Consider the following 20,544-nt stretch of genomic DNA (forward strand, 5'->3'; position numbering starts at 1 on the left):
ATCTTGGTGGTCCTGCTGCCAATTAACAGTTACTAAGAAAAATCCAAGCAAACTGAAGTCCTATTTACTGACCTATAAGACTGTTGTATCATCTCCAGCTATGGTAATGCACTCCAACCAACCTCCTGAACAGCATGAGCTAGGATGAACCCCTAATTATCTGTTTGATCTTTAAATGAAATTAGAAAAATTAGGAACTTTCACCCATAAATCCCTACTACTTTTGAGGTACAGGTACACACATCTGCCTAAAAGAAGAGCCCCAGAACAGCTGACAACAAGGAAACACCTTTCAGAGAAGCTGATACTGATTTGTAACTGCGTTTTACATTCACCAAGGGTCGCTTAAGGCGATACACTTCTTCCTGCCCCAGCTTGGACTCATGTCCACATTTCCTGCCCACAGTGACCCTCAGGCTCTCAGCGGTGTCCTGAGGGCGTGCACCTCTTCCTGGGTAAATAAAAAGAGGGGCTCCTACCCAGCTAAAGAGGAACAAACAGTAAAATGATAATTCATTTTACTGGCATGAGGCAAACACACGTTTTGTTTACTTATTAATACATTTAATAATAAACTTATACAAAATAATATGTTTGGGCTTTGAAATCATGACATAACTTAAAAAAGCAAATAACTGGAAACTATCAGTCGAAAGAAGGCAGAAGCAACCCGTGCTGAACCATGAGCAAATGCTGCGCTTAGGGCCATGGCAGCAGCACCGTTCCAAGCAGGTGCTGAGGGCGCAGTGCCATCCCACGGCCAGGGCAGCTCTGAACCCTGCTGGGTCCCCTCGGGCTGTTTGGTCGCCATGCACAGAAGACTAGCCCGCTTCTCGCTTTCCTCCTTTCCTTCCTAACCCTTATCTGCGAGAAGAGTAGGCGGTAATGGTTTGCTGTGTCCTGGTTTGCAGGCCAGTACTGTTGTCTCAGCATGTATAACCTGTGTATTTTCATGCTCCAAAACCAGAAAACTGCTGAAATCAACTGTGACTATAAACCATTAAATGACTATAAGCCATTTCTACTTCTGGTCAGTTATCTGCTGTAGGCAAAGCTTCATGTAGGAGTTCTTATTTCGAGTCTCTATGACTGCATCCCTAACGAGCTCGATGAACATCTGTGGCCAGAGCTTCTGCAAAGCCTCATTTTTCGTGTTGATTTCTGTGGCTTCCTTCACAAGGTCCTCTATATACATGTTGCAGAATTTCTTTTTTTCCTTTGTTTCCTGTTAAAAAAAGAAAAATTTGCACTGAATCACAGTTAATCCAAAAGCCAACACAACACTTAGCTGAACCAGAGAACCTTGACATCATCTGTCCTGACCCCACCATCGGAGCAGGGGCATTTTCCCGAGCAGTCCGCTCACAGAGGTGTGTCTGAGAAGAGGTGGTCACAGGGAGCTCTGGCGCCCCAGCCGACACCCACCACTGGTGGACAACGCTGGGAGGAACTGCGTTTCTCTCTTAGAGTCACTGGATCGTCACTGCTGTTTCTCCCTGGGAGGAGGTCACGTTCCTCAGTCCAGGTCGTTCACTCATTCAGTGAGCTGAATGCACAGACTCACAGCTTCTAGTGGTGAATGACTCAGAGTACTGATAACAATAGTGCGTATGAGGTCAGTTAATATCCACATACATACTTCAAATAACCATACTCTAAATTCACTCTGTGCTCTAGGAAAGCAGGTAGTGTGCATTACTTGCTTATACCATTCCGACAAAGTCCAGAAAAGTCCACAAGGAAGAGGAGGAAATACACATAAGCCTGGGATCCAGAAGCTCGCCTTTGAGACAAAGTGTTCCCTCTCCATCTACAATGAAAAAAATCTCAGTTCAAAACGCAACAGTGGGAGGTTTGAACCCTGGGGGATTCAGGCACTGGGCTCCACTTTCATCCCAGAGGCCGAAACAAAGTCACTTCGTTTAATGCAAGAATTCAATATTAATTTAGGAAATCAATACTTTTGGGGAGTATAAAGGCATGATGACGGAAAGTCAATATACATGGAAAATTCAATGAAACAGATCAGATAAATCAGAGTCACCGGAATTAATACATCAGAATGAATCCACATCAATGGACAAGGACAGAACAAGTGTCAACGAGGCAACAGGTGTAACGACTTGAAAGGACCCACTGAAGCCTCCAACTCAAAATGCCAAAATAATTTCAAGATGAGTTAAAGAGTTAAATTTAAAATATCAACACATATTGCCATTACAATTACACTTATAAATATTTGTGATAACAGGAAAAATACAAAATGAAATTTTGACAGAGGTTGGGTGATATTAGTGTATGTATTTCTCAAAACTTACAATTATACACCCAAGGTTTGTATTTCATTGTGTGTAAATTTTAGCTCAAAAGAAGAAACTATATAAGATACTGAACTCTAATTAATCATATGCATACTAAACTATTTAGGGAGAAGCATGCTAATATCTGCAATAACTTTAAACATATTAAAAAATAAGGTGGATTTTTAATAGAGGACAGGGTAGATGGGGAGAGACGTGGCCAAGCAAGTACAAGGTTCACAGTGGGATCTGGGTTTGGGTATATGGGTGTTCAGCGTAAAATTCTGTAAACTTTGCTGCACGTTTGAAGTTCTCATCAAAAAGTTAGAAAGTATATACACAGAAAACATATACAAGAGTGTCATTAAGACAGTCTTCATCTTGTGAGACCACAAAGTTTTCCTTTTTTTCTATTTCTTTTCCTTTTCCAAATTTGAACTTTTTAAAACAATAAAATATATTTTACATTCTTGAGTAATTACTGTAAATTAATAATGTTTATCTTCATTGTCACTAACTTTCCCTAACAGAGGCATATTTTGGAAATTTTCTTATGACATGTAAGGTTTTTCTAAATAACCACTCCTCGTGCAAGGCGCGCCGTGCCGATTCGACTAAGCTCACATGCTACAGATGACAGGCCACTGGGTGACCTGTCATGAAGGTCTGCACAGATTTTGATGCGTGACAAATAGCAAATGGTTCCAGCTGGCTGATTCTCTGACTAACCTAACCTCTCCAACTTGGAAGCAGAGTCTGGGACTTAGCTGCCTGCACTAAGTTAGCTTGTTGATAAGGGCAGCACTTAGCTGCTGCCTTTCAACACTTGGGAAGTCTGGTCTACACAGGAACTACCAGGAAGAAAGAGGAGAGACCAGTAACTAAAACATGCAACATTTTACAGTGAGCAATGCATTTATACAAGTATAGGGCACACATTTAGTGAATGCAGATTTATATGTTTCTTAAAACATGATTTTGAACTAAGAAAGATAAAGTTCCAGCAGTAAGATGAAAATGTTATTATAATATAGGTATAACAAATACATAAAGAAGTTTTAAATGACATACTTGTTAAATAATTTATACATAGTACAAGTAGAAATAAATTCTTCACAATTGGCATAGTGCAGTTTTTGGTGCTTTAAAATTTCCAGCTATAGTTTCTTCCATCACTTCTTCATAGACATGTTGATAAAGAAATGCACCTGCTATAATAACAGTTAATTCAGTAACTGCATTTGAAAGCATTGTTCCTTCTTCATTTCTCCTCTCCTCTGAGCCAGGGACCCCACGTGTCTGCAGCGCTTTCCGACGCCAGTCAGATGGCTGCCAGCTCAGCCCGCTCTGCCTGTCCAGAACGGCCCTGGAAAGGGGCGCCTCAGACATGCCTCTTGTGCCTGACCACTAAGCCATTGCTGGTGCTCTTTGAATGAAGTTTTCCTAATTCTGAAATGCTTTCAGATACTTTTCTGTCCTACAATACAGCTGTGTGGATCATGAAGCAAGTATTTGACAAGTCCAATCCTGGTGAGATGAACTCTATACGATACGGTTTACATAATTTCATTGAACTAATTTTTGTTGTCACGAAGATGGTTAGGGGAGAAAAGCAAGCCAGTGGTGGGATTTGTTGTAAAGTGATTTTAACTATAATGATTTTGGGATTTAATCCATTTCTCCATTTTATAAATGGGAAACTAAGGACAATAGAAGTTGAGAGACTTGCTTGGGATTAGACATCATCTACTAACATTTACCTAGAGAAAACTCTGAACTAGTCCTTTAAGAACTTGCAGTCTACTGGAGAGATGGCCTAAGCCTATGAAAAGCTAACTTAAAAGAATTAAACAGTAAAGAAGAGATATTTAGACAGCAAATACAGTGTTCAGAGAAGAGAGCCCTTGTACTGGGGGTGACCCAGCAGACTTCCGAGAGCAGCAGCACACACTGTGGGTGCGTCCACGGTCCGGACTCCGCAGGTCTGCGTCCTGAAGGCTGCTCCGTCTGTGACTTACCACATGAGGAGTTCGCCTGAGTTTCCAGTTTTCCTCATCTAAGAGCAGGATTGGGTTTTCAAGTCCCTTTCAGCTCTCTGATTCTATAGCCATCGAAAATCTTTTTTAGAATGAATCAGGAGAATGGATGGTCAATTCCTGAGCAACGGAATTGTACATGTCAGGTGTATAATTGTACATGTCAGGTGTATACTGAAAGGACCTGCCTATGCTGGTTTGTGAGAAACTCGTTTCAATTCATCGCCCAGCAACACAGGATGCACAGGCCCGAGAGACTGAACACTTTGTGCTGCACAGATTTAAATATTTTTCAAGCGGGGGCGGGGGGGGGACATGGTGTAAGTGAAGGAATGCTGGCTTGTGGGACAAGAGTGATTCAGGGACTAGGGCGAGGTCTGCCAGGTAGCAAGTAGCAGAACCAGGGGCACCAGTCCAAACCAAGCCTTCTAGTGGCCTAAGGTTCTTTGCAAAGTGTTATGTGACTTCAGGTTCACTCTTTTTTCTATGGTATTTCTCAGAACAGGAGTCAACAGTCCCTGTCTTTACTTCTTGCTTATTCCTGCTCAAACCACTTTAGAGACTCTGCCTGTGTGACCCCACTGAAACTACTTCTGTTAAAAAAACAACAAAACCAATGACCTCGGTTGCCAAATTTATCAATTTTTTCCTTTCTAGGCTGTACCCCTGGTGTGTTAGAAAATCACAGCCTACTCAACAAAGGTCATACTTTTTTCTTAAAAATGAGAACTTTAACATTTTGCTTTTCGTACTTGGATTTTTGTTTACTCTGGAGTTAATTTTTGCTGGATGGTGTAAAGCAGGGTTTCGTCAGTACCGTGTATTACGTAGGGTCTGTCTACACGAGTCCGCAACCCCTGCTATGTGAACAGTTCCCCACCCTCCGAGGGTGGGGATCTGGCTCTCTGTTTTGCGTGTGGGTCTATGTGTCCATTCTACACACCTTTGTTGCTATGCTTTACTCGCTACTTGCTATCTGGTAAGGCAAGTTCTCCCACTTTTACTCCTGTGTATTTTGGGTCTGTCAGACAACTTAAAAAACTCTGCTCTGTCAGATAATGTCTATGATCAAATGGTGAAGTTCCACAAATAACCGTCATATTTAATTTGATTAAAACTGCCTCACATTTATAGATGGGTTTAGGAAGAACTGACATCTGTATCATGTAGAAAGTTTCTGTCCATGAACATTAATATCTATTTAGTACTTCTTCAATGTGAAGAAAATTTTCACAATTTTATTGAGCCCTCCATAAAGGGCTTGTACCTATTTTATTATTCATGCCTACAATGTTTGTTACTGAAGTAAATGGTATATCATTTAAAGTAAGTTTTTGAATAACTAATACAATCTAGATTGAATTACTGACTTCTTTTCGAAAAGCTCTTTATAATTTAAGGAGGTTACTGCAAATTCTTTTTTGTTTGTTATTTGTCTTTGCTTATTTTACTCCCCTGAAGTCTTTCTCCTCCTAATGCCACACATTAATTCTCCAGTTTCTTGTAGAAAATTGATGCTTTCATCATAAGCTTTAAAGTCTCCGATCCATTTGGAATTTATGCTGGTGTAAGATAAAATGATTGAATACTGCTTTTTCTCAGTTCCCTAGTCATTCTCGAATCACTTATTGGATAGTCCACCTGACTGGTTTGAGGCTATTTTTTATCATATAATAATTCCCTTTTGTACCCAGAGGTACAGTTGACTTTCCACTCTATTCCATTGGCCATCTCTCCATACCCATCTGTCTGAACTGATACGACTGCACACTATGCCGTAGTATCTGGCAGGGCTAGTCTTCTTTTTCAGAGTCTTTATGGCTGTTTGTTTCCCATATGCACTGTAGGATCAACTTGTTTAAAAAATACCTCAGTGAATTTTTTTGTATTTTTATTAGGATCATATTAAATTTTCAAATTAACTTAAGAAAAACTAACATTTCACTTTCAATCCTTCTTATCTAAAACATGGTAGGTTTTTCCATTTGCATAAATCTTTTGTGTGCTTCGTTAATTTTTTTTACTTTTAAATTGATGTTCGAATACAGTTGTCTCCATTCATATAGCTCTTGCATACTTATTATTTTCTCACTAGGTATTTTATTTTTTTGTGTTGCTTCTGTGAGTTGGGTATTTCCTCCATTATATTTGTTCTGGTTATTAATTATATATACGAAAGCTGTTGATCTTTGCTCCATTACTGGATTTTCTTATAGCTTTTTATAGTTTCTCAATTAATTCTCTTGGGATTCCCCGTTATTCAACAATATTAGCTGCAAATAGTAAGTTCGCTCCCTTCTTTTCAAGTTACCAATGAGTTCTTTCTCTTGTCCAATTGCGCCATTTGCTTTGATAAATAATAACAGAGGTGTCGGACATCCTCGTCCTGCACTGACTGCAGTGACACACCGGTGTTCTATTGCTCTGCACAGATCCCCTCAAACTTGGTGCGTAGAACCACGCACATCTGTTATCTCAGCTTCCATGCACAGCCCAGGCTTGGCTGAGCTCAATGCTCTGCTCGGGGCTCCACAAGGCGTTAGCCAGGCCGCGTTCTTTTCTGAAGCCTGGAGTCCTCTTCTCAGCTCAGAGTGGTTGTTGGCAGAATTCACTTACTCGCAGTTGTGGAACTGAGGTCCCACTTTCTTGCTGGCTGTCAGTAAGGGAGCTGCTTTCTAGAACCTCTTCACAGTTCTTTCTCTTGTCACTTTCTCCAAAGACCGGTGGCTTCCTACTTTTAGTAGGAAGGAAAGTCTCTCAGTAGGAAATCTTGAATCCTTTTTTAGAAAACTTGCCTGATTAAGTCAGGTTCACCCAGGATAATCTCCATTTTTATTAACTCCAAGTCAACTAATTAGGGATCTTAATTCTATCAGCAAAATTCCCTTACCCCTGTCATATTCTGCTGGCTGGCAGCAAGACACAGGTTTTACCCGCACTTAAGGGAGGACATTATTCAAGAATGTGAATCCTGGGGCCTGGGAACCCTGGGGCCACCCGTCTAAGTCGGAACTCTGCCACCACTAACGCTGATGTTCCTAGAGCCTCCCTGCCGTGCATAACGTCTATTTCCCAGTTTCTAGTTGTCCTTTTTATGCAGTTAGAGAAAATTGAGAATGGGTGTTCCATTAAGTGAAATGCCCTTTCAGCACCTATAGAAATAATCACAACTTTTCACTTCAGGTAGGTCTACTAATTTTCTAATACTGAATCTTCCTTACATTCTTAGAATAAACTGTGCTTGGCTGTAATGTTTATTACTCATTTAATGTTCTGCTGTCTTCCAATGGATAACATTTTAAAAGGGTTTTTCACCACTAATATTCTTAGGTATCTGGTCTGGCTTTCCTTTTTATGTGCAATCCTGACATGACATTTTAAATCAATGCTATGCTGTCAACCTTGAAACAATGTAAAAGTTTTCTTTCTTATTCAGTACTTTTGAACAATTTAAAAATCATTGGACTTGTCTGTCCCTTAAAGAGTTGGTAGACATCTCTATGAAACTGTTCTTGTTTGAATGCAGCTCTTTGACACTTTTTCTAAATGCCTTCTTTTGAAATTGTATTTTTTGACTCAGAATCACCTGCCTTCAGAAAGAGAAAGACTCACAATCCTGCCAGCGGGGCTTTCATTTTCCTCTCATGACAGAGTCAGGAAGCCCCTAATGGCCCAGGGATCACGTTCAGTCTCTTCACACGGTCCTCTCACTACCTTCCCGTCTCACCTTCTAATGCTGTCCATTCCTCAGTCTCCGTGCTTCAGTAACACTGACCCGCACGGAGCTCCTTGCCTTCCCCTTGTCTTTTATTTGTCTCTGCCTTTTATTTACACTGTGCTATATGCCAAACTGCCCTTCTCCCTTTGTTATGCAGTTATTTGATCCTTTAAGACTTATGTTAGAAAGTTTCTTCTCTAGAAAGCCTTCCTTGACCTGGGTCAGCTATCCCTCCCGTACTACCTTGATACACTGATTTGTAGTTACCCCTGTACATGCCTGTCTCCTGTACTAGAATGTAAGAACCATGAGGATGAGGGCAGGAACTACTTAGAGCCCAAGTATTATGCGTGAGAGATGCTTCCTATATATGATTTTTGAATGAGTGAAAGGATATAAATGTAGAGAGAACTAAGATGAGACAGCAGATTATCTGACTTCAACTATGTGAAGAGTTTTCATAAGAAAGAGACTCGTTCTATTTTTGACAAAAAGCAGTCGTAGAATCATTAAATGAAAGTTATTAATCTAATTTGGGTAACAAGTTCTTCGTAAGTGGAGTTGTTCAGTGATATACAGCTCCATCATGAAGCAGTGACCTTTCTTGCACTAGAATTGAAAGCAGAATTTGGATATCCTTTAGTATGCTATAAAAATATTGCTACATACATGGAGCTTTCAAGTGATTTTGGAGCTACAATCCACAAAGCCCCAGGGGTTCCAAACAGACACTTGGGGACTAGGGTGAGGTGAGGGGGCAGGAAAGGAGCAGAAGATCCAGGGAGGCCCCGAACCTCCTTCTTTTCTCTACAACAAGAGCAGCTCTGCTGTTCTGCCTGGTTTTGACATACTGAGTTTTCAGCTACAATATGGTTTGAATAAATAATCCCACAGCTGGTTAAAAAATCGAAAACTACTGGCCTGTTGCACTTTGAATTTTATATCTGTGATGGACATACACTCATATATCTATATATACACATATCCATATCTCTATATAGTGCCCTGCCCATAAGCCACTGGTGCTCAATCAACGCCATCTGATCTCTTTGTCTTATTCTTTTGCCCTTTAGTTCCCTCAAAATGTCTTGCAGAATCTAACATTCTTTTGTCAGAGGAGCTGTTTCTTCAGCTTTTTATGAGCTCCATCGAGGCAGAAACAACACGCTCTTCTTCTTTGTGGCTCATGCAGCACCCTAACATTGTCTCCCCCCCAATGAACCTCTGAACACCTTGGCTAAGTAGCTACAGTGGAAACATTAACAGGTCAAAATTATATTACATGATTAAGAATGCAGAAGTTAATGGTGCAGAATACTGAGGAAGTGAATTAAAACACCAAGGACTCAAGCGAAGAGAAATGTGTCCCCAGCCAGCCTGGCATGGGCTAGTTAAGTACTCCCCACCAACCCGTATCCCTGTTCTTACATCAGAGGCATTAGGACCTTTGGTCCTACCTTGGTCTAGATTTTTGGCACATATATTTCTTTTGAAGATATTTTTTCTGCTGAAGTGAAGATATTGGAGTCATGGGCTCTACTTCTTCCTAATGCCTTGGTGCCTACTGTCCTCACCTTCACATATTTAAGGCTGGCTAACACTCCAGAACAACAAAGAAAAGGTTAATCAGTTAAAAAGTTAACCGATTAAGGAAAAAAATGCATAACTGCCAAGTCATAAGCCATACGGGATAGATCCAGGCACTAGATTCTAAAAACCAATGGTAGTTTTACCTCTAGCTTTTCGTTATAAAAGTCTCTTGTGGTGTAATTTAACATAGCACGGTTCGTGTTTTCTCCTACAAGTCTTTTGCTGTCGTTATTTTCTTCATTGACAACACCGGGTTTCTTCCCCTTGGTTTCTTGCAGATACCGGAATTGCTTCTTCCTGCACAAAGATAATAAAGAGATTTAGAGTTACCTAACATATTTATTAACAGGTATCCATTTTTTGTTGGTTTTAGAGGGGAACATATATTCTTTTGAATATTTGTTTCATGAGTTTGATTTTAATATTTACTTGCGCTCAGTTCGGTACCTCACTCTTTCTACTTAATTAGGCTATCAACTCAGATTCTCATTTCATAGCTACCAAACATCAATATAAATGTCTCAAGCATTACTAAAGTGAAAAAAACTCAACCTTTAGTTGAGTTTAGTTGGTTGGAGTGTCATCCTCATACACCAGGTTTTGGGTTCGATCTTCAATGAATGCATGTAAGTGGAACAACAAATCAGTGTTTCTCTTTCTCTCTCTCCTTCCTCTTCTCTCTAACAGTCAATAAAAACACTTCCAACTGTTAGCATATCAGCATTAGATTCTAGTAGGAGGTAAATAATAACACAGAAAGCCTCATTTTATTGTAAAGAAGAACATAGACAATGTTCTTTGCAACACTTACAACACATAAGCCTAAAATTACAGAGGATTGCAACTCATCATACACAAAAGTACCTTTCTGGTTTCCACCACTCAGAGTGCCTATGAATGAATATTACTACTACTTTATCATGAACTTCAGGTTGGGAAAAGAGGAATGTATCTTTTAAAATGCCTTCCTTTTTCCAACTTAAAAGTATAACTCAATCATTTTAGAAATTGTAAGTAATACAAGTTTTAACAAGCATAAAGAAATAGATGTCACTCAAATCTATAGCTCGTAAATACATATAAATCTGTAACATTGTTCAAATTTGACATACTTCTTTCTAGGTTTTTTTCTATAAATTTTTGTAAAAAGTTAAGATCATACTAAACATCCAATTTTGTATACCACTTTCACTTAATGTTATACAGTAACTTTATCAATGTCACTAAAAATCAGTAACTTTAATGAACATATAAAAATTATGGACATCACAATATACCTAATAAACCCTTTTTATTGGGTATTTAGGTGGCATCCTACTCTATTTTATAATGAAAAAAGTGAGTAACATATCTGCATTTTATCTGCATTTATTTTTATTTTTTAATTACAAGAGTAATGTAAACATACACTTATATCACTTTTTTACATAACACATTTTATTTTGTGTTTATTAGGGTGACATTGGTTAATAAAATTATATAGGTTTAAAGTATACAGTTCTATAATGCATCATCTGTGTATTGAATTGTGTGTTCACGGTCCCAGGTCCTTTCCTTCCATCACCACTATCCCCTCTTTACTCTTTCCTCCCTTCCCCACCCTCCTTTCCCTCTGCTAATCACCATACTGCTGTTGGTGAGGTTTAAAAAATTATTTTTCTGCTTAGTCCCTTCCCCTTTTTCACCCTGCTGCCTCTCCCCGCTCCTCTGACATCCGTCAGTCTATTCTCTGTGTCTGTGGGTCTGTTTCTACTTTATTTGTTAGTTGATTTTGTTTATCAGGTTTCCACTTACAAATTAAATCATGTGATATATGTCTTTCTCTGACTGGCTTACTTCACTTAGCATAAAACTATCTAGGCTCATCCATGCTGTCACGAGAGTCCACTGTGTAAATATACCACTGCTTTTTTAATCCACTCATCTACTGATGGGCACTCAAGCTCCTTCAAATCTTGGCTATTGTAAGTAGTGCTGCAATGAACATTGGGGTACATATATTCTTTCAAATTTGTGTTCCAAGTTTCTTTGGCTCTATTCCCAGAAGTGGAATCGCTGGGTCATAAGGCAGTTCTGTTTTTAGTTTTTTGAGGTGACACCATACTGTTTTCCATGGTAACTGCACAAGCCCGCATTCCCACCAACAGTGAATGAGCGTTCCCCTTTTTCCACATCCTTGACAGCACTTTGTTGGTTGATGTATTGATGAGGGCCACTCACACAGGTGTGAAGTGATATCTCATTGTGGTTTTAATTTGCATTTCTCTGATGATTTGTGCCATTCAGCATATTTATCTGTATGTCCTCTTTGGAGAAGTGTCTATTCAGGCCCATTGTCTATTTTTAATTGGATCATTTGTTCTTTGGGTGGTGAGATTTGTAAGTTCTTTATAAATTTAGGATATTAACTCCTTATCAGATATATCATTGGCAAATCTGTTCTCCTATTCAGTGGGTTGTTTTTCATTTTGTTGATGTTTTCCTTTGCTGTGCAAAAACTTTTTAGTTTGATGTAATCCCATCAGTTTATTTTTTTCTTGTTTCCCTTGGATGAGGAGATAAATGAGAAAAAATACTGCTATGAGAAATGTCCAAGATTTTACTGCCTATGTCTTCTTCTAGGATATTTTATGGTTTTGAGCCTAACATTTAAATCTTTAATCCATTTTTTAAAAATCCTCACTTGAGGACATACTGAATTTTGAGAGAGGGGAAGGGAGGGAGAGAGGGAAACATTAATATGAGAGAGAAACATTGATTGGCTGCCTTTGTATGCACCCTGAACAAGGACTGAACCTGCAACCCATGTATGTGTCCTTACCAGGAACTGGAGTCACGAACTTTAGTTTTATGGGATGATGCCCCACCAACTGAGCCATGGCAGCCAAGGCAAGCCTTTAATCCATTTTGAGTTTATTCTTAGGTATGATGTAAGACGATCTAGTTTCGTTTTTGTGCACATATCTGTCCAATTTTCACAACACCACTTATTGAATAGACTATCTTTACCCTATTGTATGTTCCTGCCTCCTTTATCAAATATTGATTGACCACAATGATGTGGGTTTGTTTCTAGGCTCTCTGTTCTGTTCCATTGATCTATGTCTGTTTTTCATGCCAGTACCAGGCTGTTTCGATAACTTTGCCTTGCAGTGTAGTTTGATAACAGGGAGGGTGATTCTTCCAACTTTGATCTTCTTGAGATTGCTGTAGCAATTTGGGGTCTTTTGTAGCTCCAAATAAATTTTTGGAACATTTGTTCTAGTTCTGTGAAATACTCCACTGATATTTAGGCAAGAATTGTGTTGAATGTATAGACTGCTTTGGGTAGTGTGGACATTTTAATTATTTTAATTATTCTTATTCATGAATATGAAATATGCTTCCATTTATTTGAATCTTCTTCAATTTCTTTATTCAGAGTCTTATAATTTTCCAAATATAGTTCTTTTACATCCTTGGTTACATTTTCCTAGGTATTTCATTAACTTTTGACTTAGTTTTCCTAATAGTTTATTATTGGTGATTTTAATGCAAATGATTTCTGGATATTTATTTTGTATCCAGCTACTTTGCTAAATTCATTTATCAGTCCTAGTAGTTTTTTGGTGGAATCTTTAGGGTTCTCTATATAACATATTTTGCTGTGTACAATGTATACCCACATTTTTGGCATAAACTTTATTTTTTTACAAATTTTTTTAAAGATTTTATTTATCTTTTTTAGAGGGAAAGGGAAGGAGAGAGGGAGAGAAACATCAATGTATGGTTGCTTTTTGTGCGTCCCCTGCTGGGAATTGGCCTGCAGGGAACTGGCCTGCAACCCAGGAATGTGCCCTGACTGGGAATCGAACCGCGATTGTCTGGTTCGCAGGCCCGTGCTCAATCCACTGAGCTACACCAGCCAGGTGGCATAAACTTCAATGAAAAAATCTTTTGTTTTAATTTTTAATTCAATCATTTTATTTATATTTAGATACTTGTTTTTTGTATTATATAGGAATTTTAGTATTTATTATTGAACATATTATGGTACAAGAAATTTTATGTAACAAATAATTACAAAACACAAGAACAGACACAATATATAAGAAATTTTATTTACAGGAAACAAATTTACAATATTTATGCATCACAGGCCAAGAGCTCTTCATCACTGTTAACATCAGAGGAAGAACCATCTTCTTCAATCTCTACATTACTGGTGTCTTCTGAAGAATCACTTTCCTTGTCCCGCTAAATTTCATTGTCCTCAGTTCCATCCATAGTATTGCTGATGCTGCAGTTTTTAAATGATTTCACAAATGCTTCCTTCCTGACACCGTTCCACAATCTTTGGATCCAACCCCAAACCTGGACGATGGATGCTTCCTCGATCCTGCCTGCAGGTGTTAAATCATTGCCAGCTGACAGCACCCCTGAGGTCCACTCTTTCTCCATCAGGGCCGGAAAGGGCTTGTTTACTGATACGTCATGAGGTGGCAGTTGGCTGGTTAGGCATCCCTGAGAAATCATTGATGTTTTTTCTCATACTATCCTTTTCCTTCTTCTCATGTCATCTTGGTCGAAACAGAGATCCCAGGTGATGCTGCCCCAGAGTCCAGGTCTTCACCTGCTGCTCCACCTCTGGCCACTTTGGAGGCTTCCCTCCCACTGCCTTCTTCTGTCTCAGCATCTGAAGAAGCTTTTCTTCCAGTCGCCTCTGTGATCTGCTGAATCTCTGTGAGGGGAGGTCCAAAGCTCTGTTGCCATGCTTTTTGGCAAATGTTTAGCTTAAAGCTTATAGTATACAAAAACCATTTTGACATTTTTCAATCATTTCTCCCACCTAAAGTGTAGGAAGAGAAATGTCACCCTGTTCACCCTATGGTAATAGAGTTGGCATCACCTATCCTATCAAGTGGGTAACAACTGGTCATTTATCTCATTCTATGGATAATAGTACATTACTCTTTTCATTCAGTGGAATTGTGGGCTGAAACTGCTTTCACTGCAAGTTTTTCCTAAGTTCAACAAAACCAATTATCATACTCCAGGGGATTATTTTGCATATGGGTATCATTATTGCTTTCTAGAGTTATACTTTTAACACACAGGCATAAATAAAAATAATAAAAAAAATTTACATAGATATGGAATTAGTACTGCCCATGTGCAATGTGCATCCTTATTTTTCCCTAAAAAACATGGGCAAAAAAGTGTGCATTATACATAGCAAAATACAGTGCATGTCATCTGTAAATAATAAGTTTTATACTTCTTCCCTTCTCATTTGGATGCCTTTTATTTTTTCTTCTTGTCTGATTGCTGTGACTAGGATTTCCAGTACTATGTTGGGTAAGAGTGGGGAAAGCAGACATCCCTGTCTTGTTTCCAATCTTAAGAGAAATGCTTTTAGTTTTGCCCCACTTGAGTATGATGTTGGCCATGGGTTTGTCATATATGGCCTTTACTGTGTTGAGATATGGTCCTTCTAGTCCCACTTTTCTGAGAGTTTTTATCATAAATGGGTGCTGGATTTTAGCAAATATTTTTTCTGTATCTATTGATATGATTATGCAATTTTTATCCTTTATTTTGTTTATGTGGTTTATTAAATTTATTGATTTGTGAATATTGTACCATCCTTGCATCCCAGCAATAAATTCCAATTCATCATAGTGAGAGATATTTTTAATGTATTGCTGGATCCAGTTTGCTAATATTTCATTGAGAACTGTAGCATCTATTTTCATCAGGGAAATTGACATATAATTTATATTTTTGTGGGGTCTATCTGGTTTAGGAATTTAGGATAATGCTGACCATGTGAAATGAGCTTGAGAATCTTCCTCTTAAATTTTGTGGGATAGTTTGAGAAGAACAGGTGTTAGTTCCTTTTAAAAAGTTTCCTGTGAAGTCATTTGGTCCAGGGCTTATGTTTATTGGGAGTTTGATTACTGCTTCAATTTCACTAGTTGTAATCTCTATATTCAGATTCTTTGATGAGGTTTTAGAAGAATGCATGTTTCTTGAATTTATCCATTTCATCCAGATTACTGAATTTGTTGGCATATACTTGTTTATAATATTTTCTTACAATCAATCTCCTGTATTTCTGTGGAATCAGTTGCTACTTCTCTTTCATTTCTCATTTTATTTATCTGGGTCCTCTTTCTTTTTTGCTTGATAAGCCTGGTTAAAGGTTGTCAACCTTGTTTATGTGTTCAAAGTACCAACTCTTAGTGTCATTGATCTTTACTATTGTTTTTTTAGAGTATTTTATTTATGCCCTGATCTTTGCTATTTCCTTTGTTCTACTCACTTTGAGCTTCATTTGTTGTTTTTCTAGTTCATTTAAGTGAAAAGTTATATTGTTTGAGATTTTTTTGTTTCTTGATATAGACCTATAATGCTATGTTTTTCCCTCTCGGGACTGCTTTTGCAGTGTCCCATTAATTCTGTGGTATTGTGTTCTCATTTTCATTTGTTTCAAGGTATCTTTTGATTTATTCCTTGATCTCACTGATAACCTATTCATATTTAGTAACATGTTATTTAGCTCACACGTCTTTGTATGTGTTTTCAGTTTTATTCCTATGATTTCTAATTTCATACCATTATAGTTAGAGAAGATTCCTGATATGCTTTCAATCTTAAATTTATTGAGATTTGTTTTGTGTCCACTCTTCACTGTATGCTCTGAAGATACTGATTAAATCCATCTGGTCCAGTGTGTCATTTAAGGCTATTGTTTCCCTGTTGATTTTCTGTCCGGAAGGTCTGTCCATTGATGTCAATGGGATGTTAAAGTCCCCTTCTATGACCATACTACTGTCAATCTCTCCCTTTATATCCATCAAGATTTGCTTTATATACTCTTGTATACTAGGCATAGTCATTATATAATCTATGAGTGATAATGCCAAAATCTAAAGTATTCACTGGTCTGTTTCTATGGTCTATTTTTTCCTGCTAGTTCTTATACATGGTGCTTTATTTCCTTTTTGTGCTTGGTTATTTGTGTGTGTGTTCACGTGTGTGTGTGTGTGTGTGTGTCTGTCCTTAAAAATTATCCATGGGGATTCTTTGAAATAAGTTGAAAGTAACTCCCTCCAGAGAGGAGGTACAACTGCTTTTCCTAAGTATCTAGAAAGAGTAACACTTTAACTTTGACATTACTTTAAATTGCTTATGTAATATAAATTCAGGCTGCAATTCTGTATCTATAAGAGAACTGACTTTTGGATTTAACTTCTTACAGATGATTTTGCCTCTTTTCTGCTCAAACCAAGGTAACTTTTTGGAAAATCCTGAGAGTGGGAATAAAGAAGGTCTCTTTCTGGTACACCCTTACCTTAATGGTGAAGCCAGCCGGGTTCTAGCTTAGTCTTGGGAAGATCTGTTTCTGTTCTCCATCTTAGATGGAGTCCTGGGCCATGGTTTCTAGCCCCTCTTCTTTGTGGCGAGAGAACCACAGTCTCCCTGGAATGCCTCCAGGTCACACCAGTATGTGTGTTCCCCTTCTCAGTGTTCTCTTCCCTGCAGGCCCTGGTCTAGTAATTGTGTTACATATAGTAAGCTCTTCAATACTTTCACAGAGTTTAAAAATTTTTTATCCAGCATTTTTAGTTGTTTTCAATGGTCAAAACAACCTAACTCAATATTTTCAGAAAACAAGTCCGATATATTCTCGATGGAAAGTTTCAAATTGTACAGACACAGAGTACACTTGAAAACCACTTTTCAACCACACCACCATTCCAACATCCATACTCTTCCAGTGCTTTTTCCTTCCAGCTCCGTTGTTATTTTGGTATGTTCTATCTTCTTGAATTAAAAGCCTCATTCATTAATTTCTAATCTCTGTTTTCTAATAAGTATATTAAAGATATACAGTTCCATCTCAGTATAGTTTTAGCCATATCCCACAGGTTTTGACATACAGCATTTCTGTCAACTTCATTTATATGTGACTTACAACTTTAGTTGTATTTTATTCTTTAACATCAAAATGTTATTTTCTGAAATCCTTTTTTTAAAGGAATACAATAATTATAATAAAAAGAACAAGAGCAAAAGACAATAAAACAAAATAAAGCCAAAAAGATAATTTGGGCAGTATATTCATACATACAAGAGAAGTAAGCTTCTATGCAATTTGAAACTGTAGGGTTTGCAGTTCAACTCCTAAGGACATTCATTTAAAATCAATTTTAAACTATATTTATTATTTACTAATATTTTATTACTTATATTGTTACAGTTGTCTCATTTCGCCCCATTTACTCCCGTGTGCCCGACCCCCTCTCCCACATGCATTCCCCCTCTTTAGTTCATGTCCATGGGTCGTACATGTAAGTTCTTTGGCTTCCACATTTCCTATACTATTATTAACCTCTCGTTTATTTTCTACCTACTATTTATACTAATTATTTCCTTACAGGGAATAAGAAGCATAACCCGCTCCCTCTTTCCCTCCCCTGTTGCTAACCCTCCATGTGATCTCCATTTCTGTGGTTCTGTTCTTGTTCTAGTTGTTGGCTTAGTTTGTTTCTTTTTCTTTCTATATGCTAATTTTTTAAATTTTATTTTATTTTTAATTTGTTTCTGTTTTTTAAGTTTGGTTGTTGATAGTTGTGAATCTGTTGTCACTTTACTGTTCATAGTTTTTGATATTCTTATTTTCCTTAGGTAAATCCCTTTAACATTTCATCTAAGAAGGGCTTGGTGATGATGAACTCCTTTAACTTTATCTAGGAAACAGATAAAATCAATTTAAATTATACATGTTCCTGTATAAAGGACCCATGGACAAATGGGGGGCAGGACTGAGGGTGGGAGGTGGGTGTGAGTTGGGCAGGGGAAAATGGTGGTGAGAAAATGGAGACAACTGTACTTGAACAATAATAAAATAAATAAAAATAAAAAGATAAAAAATCAATTTAAATTACACAGGGTTATCTCTAAAATGCATGCCCCATTTCTCACAAATTGAAACATTTTATACTAAGACACATGCAAGGCTTTCATATCAGAATCTCTATCTGTATGGCTCCAAGTAATAGGTCCTCTATTAATGGGCATTTAATGAGTTTTCATATTTATTATAAACACCTGGCTGCACTGAAAATCCTTGGACACACACATTTGTGCCCATGTAAAAACTATTACCTGTGCCCTGGCTGGTGTGGTGCAGTGGACTGAGTGCCAGGCGGAGAACTGAAAGGTCACCGGGTCGATTTGCAGTCATGACACATGCGTGGGTTGCGGGTTGGGTCCCCAGTAGGGGGCGTGTGATTGGTGTGTCCTGCACATGGATGTTTCTCACCCTCTCTTTCTCCCTTCCTTCCCCCTCTCTATAAATAAATAAAATCTTAAAAAAAAGAATAAAGGGCAGTTTAACTTAAAAAAATTATGTGTATAATATTCCTTTAAGTGAAATCACTAACTCAAGGGCATATACTTAACGAAATGGTTAGGTACTGCTAAACTGCTGTGAACGGGTTGCCTCAATTTGCATCAACACCAACGGTGTATAACAAATCCTGTTTCATCACGCTGCTCATGACCAAACTTTAAGTCTTTCCCCACAGTTACCATATTGTTTTAAAATTTTCATGTCTCTAAATCTGATTGAGGCCAATAGCTTTTTTAAAGTTTAAAGGCATTTACATTTTGTTACCCTGTTTCTTTGTTTTTCCAACTTGAACTGGGTTAAGTTTTTGTTCATTATTTTATGATATTATAATTAGAGAAAGTGACCTATATGAGTATGCTTTTTTTGGCTATACAAGTACATAGATTTTCTTTGAGCTTAATACTGTGTTCAATTTTTCTGAAACATTTCTTAGGTATTTGAACAGGGTTTTTTTTTTTTGTTTGATTTTTTTATGAATCTGGGAATAAAATTCTAAATACAGGGTGGGACAGAAAGTAAATTTACAGAAGTTTGAAGGAAAAATGATATAATAACTAATAAATGATAATAGAAGAATAAACTCTAACTTTCATGTACTAAAAACTGTAAACCACCTTTCACCCCACCTTGTATATTTATTTGATAAAGGGTGTTAACTGAGTTATTCAAATCCTCAAATTCTTTTTATTTTGGTTTCTTTGATCTACTAAATCAATAGGTTAATATTACCACAATAACTGAATTTTAGTGTATACTTGTATTTATAAATACATTTAGAAGCTTTGATGTTAAATTAAGTTTAACATTATTATCTTTTTGTTGTCATGAATTCTAATATCACTGGTATTAATATTCCTGTACTTGTTTGTTGTTGTAGTCAGAATTTGTCTGTTATGTATTTTTTACTCCTTTATTTTCAACCTTTATATATTGCTTTCTTTAGGATATGTCTCAAGAATACCATATAACTCAATTTTAACCCATTGTGAGAGCTACTATCTATTAATAGGAGAATTTTATTCATTAATATTTATTGTGATAATTGGTGTGTTTTTTAACTTTCCCTCCTGCTTTTTGTTGATGAGTGTTTTTTCCTTTTAGTGATTTAGAAATTATACATCTAATTTTCCTAATGGTAGCTCGTAAAGTTTTAAAACACACAGTTAAACATATATTTTCCCATCAATTTCTGATGTTAATTAATGCCTATTATTTCTCCTAAACAGTTTCTTTAACTTGACAAATTTAACTTCCTTTCTGCTAGAATTTTCTTGGATTTTTATCTTCAGGTTATTAAAAATGTTTTATATCATACATTAATATTTTGAGACAACTATAATTTTTACTGATTTCTTTCCTTATCATTTCTTAAATTCATTGTTTCCTATTTTTTGCATTCACTGGTAATTTTGCGGCCTTTCCTCCCTCAGTATTCATTTCTCAGAGTGGTTCTGTAGGTTTTCAATGGGACTTTGATCCCACCAATTAGATACACTTGCA

The 20,544-nt window shown here is 37.4% G+C and overlaps 1 protein-coding gene across 9 annotated transcripts in view; it reads right to left on the reverse strand.

Moving 5' to 3' along the window:
• Nucleotides 1–563: 563 nt before the first annotated feature.
• The window catches only part of LRRC49 (leucine rich repeat containing 49), a 162,999-nt gene continuing 143,018 nt past the window's right edge, over nt 564–20,544 (reverse strand). For 5 of the 9 annotated variants that reach the window (XM_053656873.1, XM_053656872.1, XM_037137277.2 and 2 more), the window contains 2 exons: nt 9,788–9,941; nt 564–1,225 (listed from right to left, as the gene is read on the reverse strand). In XM_053656873.1, coding sequence (XP_053512848.1) covers nt 1,022–1,225; nt 9,788–9,941 — 358 coding nt within the window. In that variant the 3' untranslated portion in view covers nt 564–1,021. The remainder of the gene's footprint in view (nt 1,226–9,787; nt 9,942–20,544) is intronic. The other 4 variants (XM_053656876.1, XM_053656877.1, XM_053656875.1 and 1 more) reach the window with 1 other exon arrangement.

This window comes from Artibeus jamaicensis, unplaced genomic scaffold (assembly GCF_021234435.1).
Source record: "Artibeus jamaicensis isolate MK-2021 breed Jamaican fruit bat unplaced genomic scaffold, CSHL_Jam_final scaffold_286, whole genome shotgun sequence".
Taxonomy (NCBI): Eukaryota; Metazoa; Chordata; class Mammalia; order Chiroptera; family Phyllostomidae; genus Artibeus; species Artibeus jamaicensis.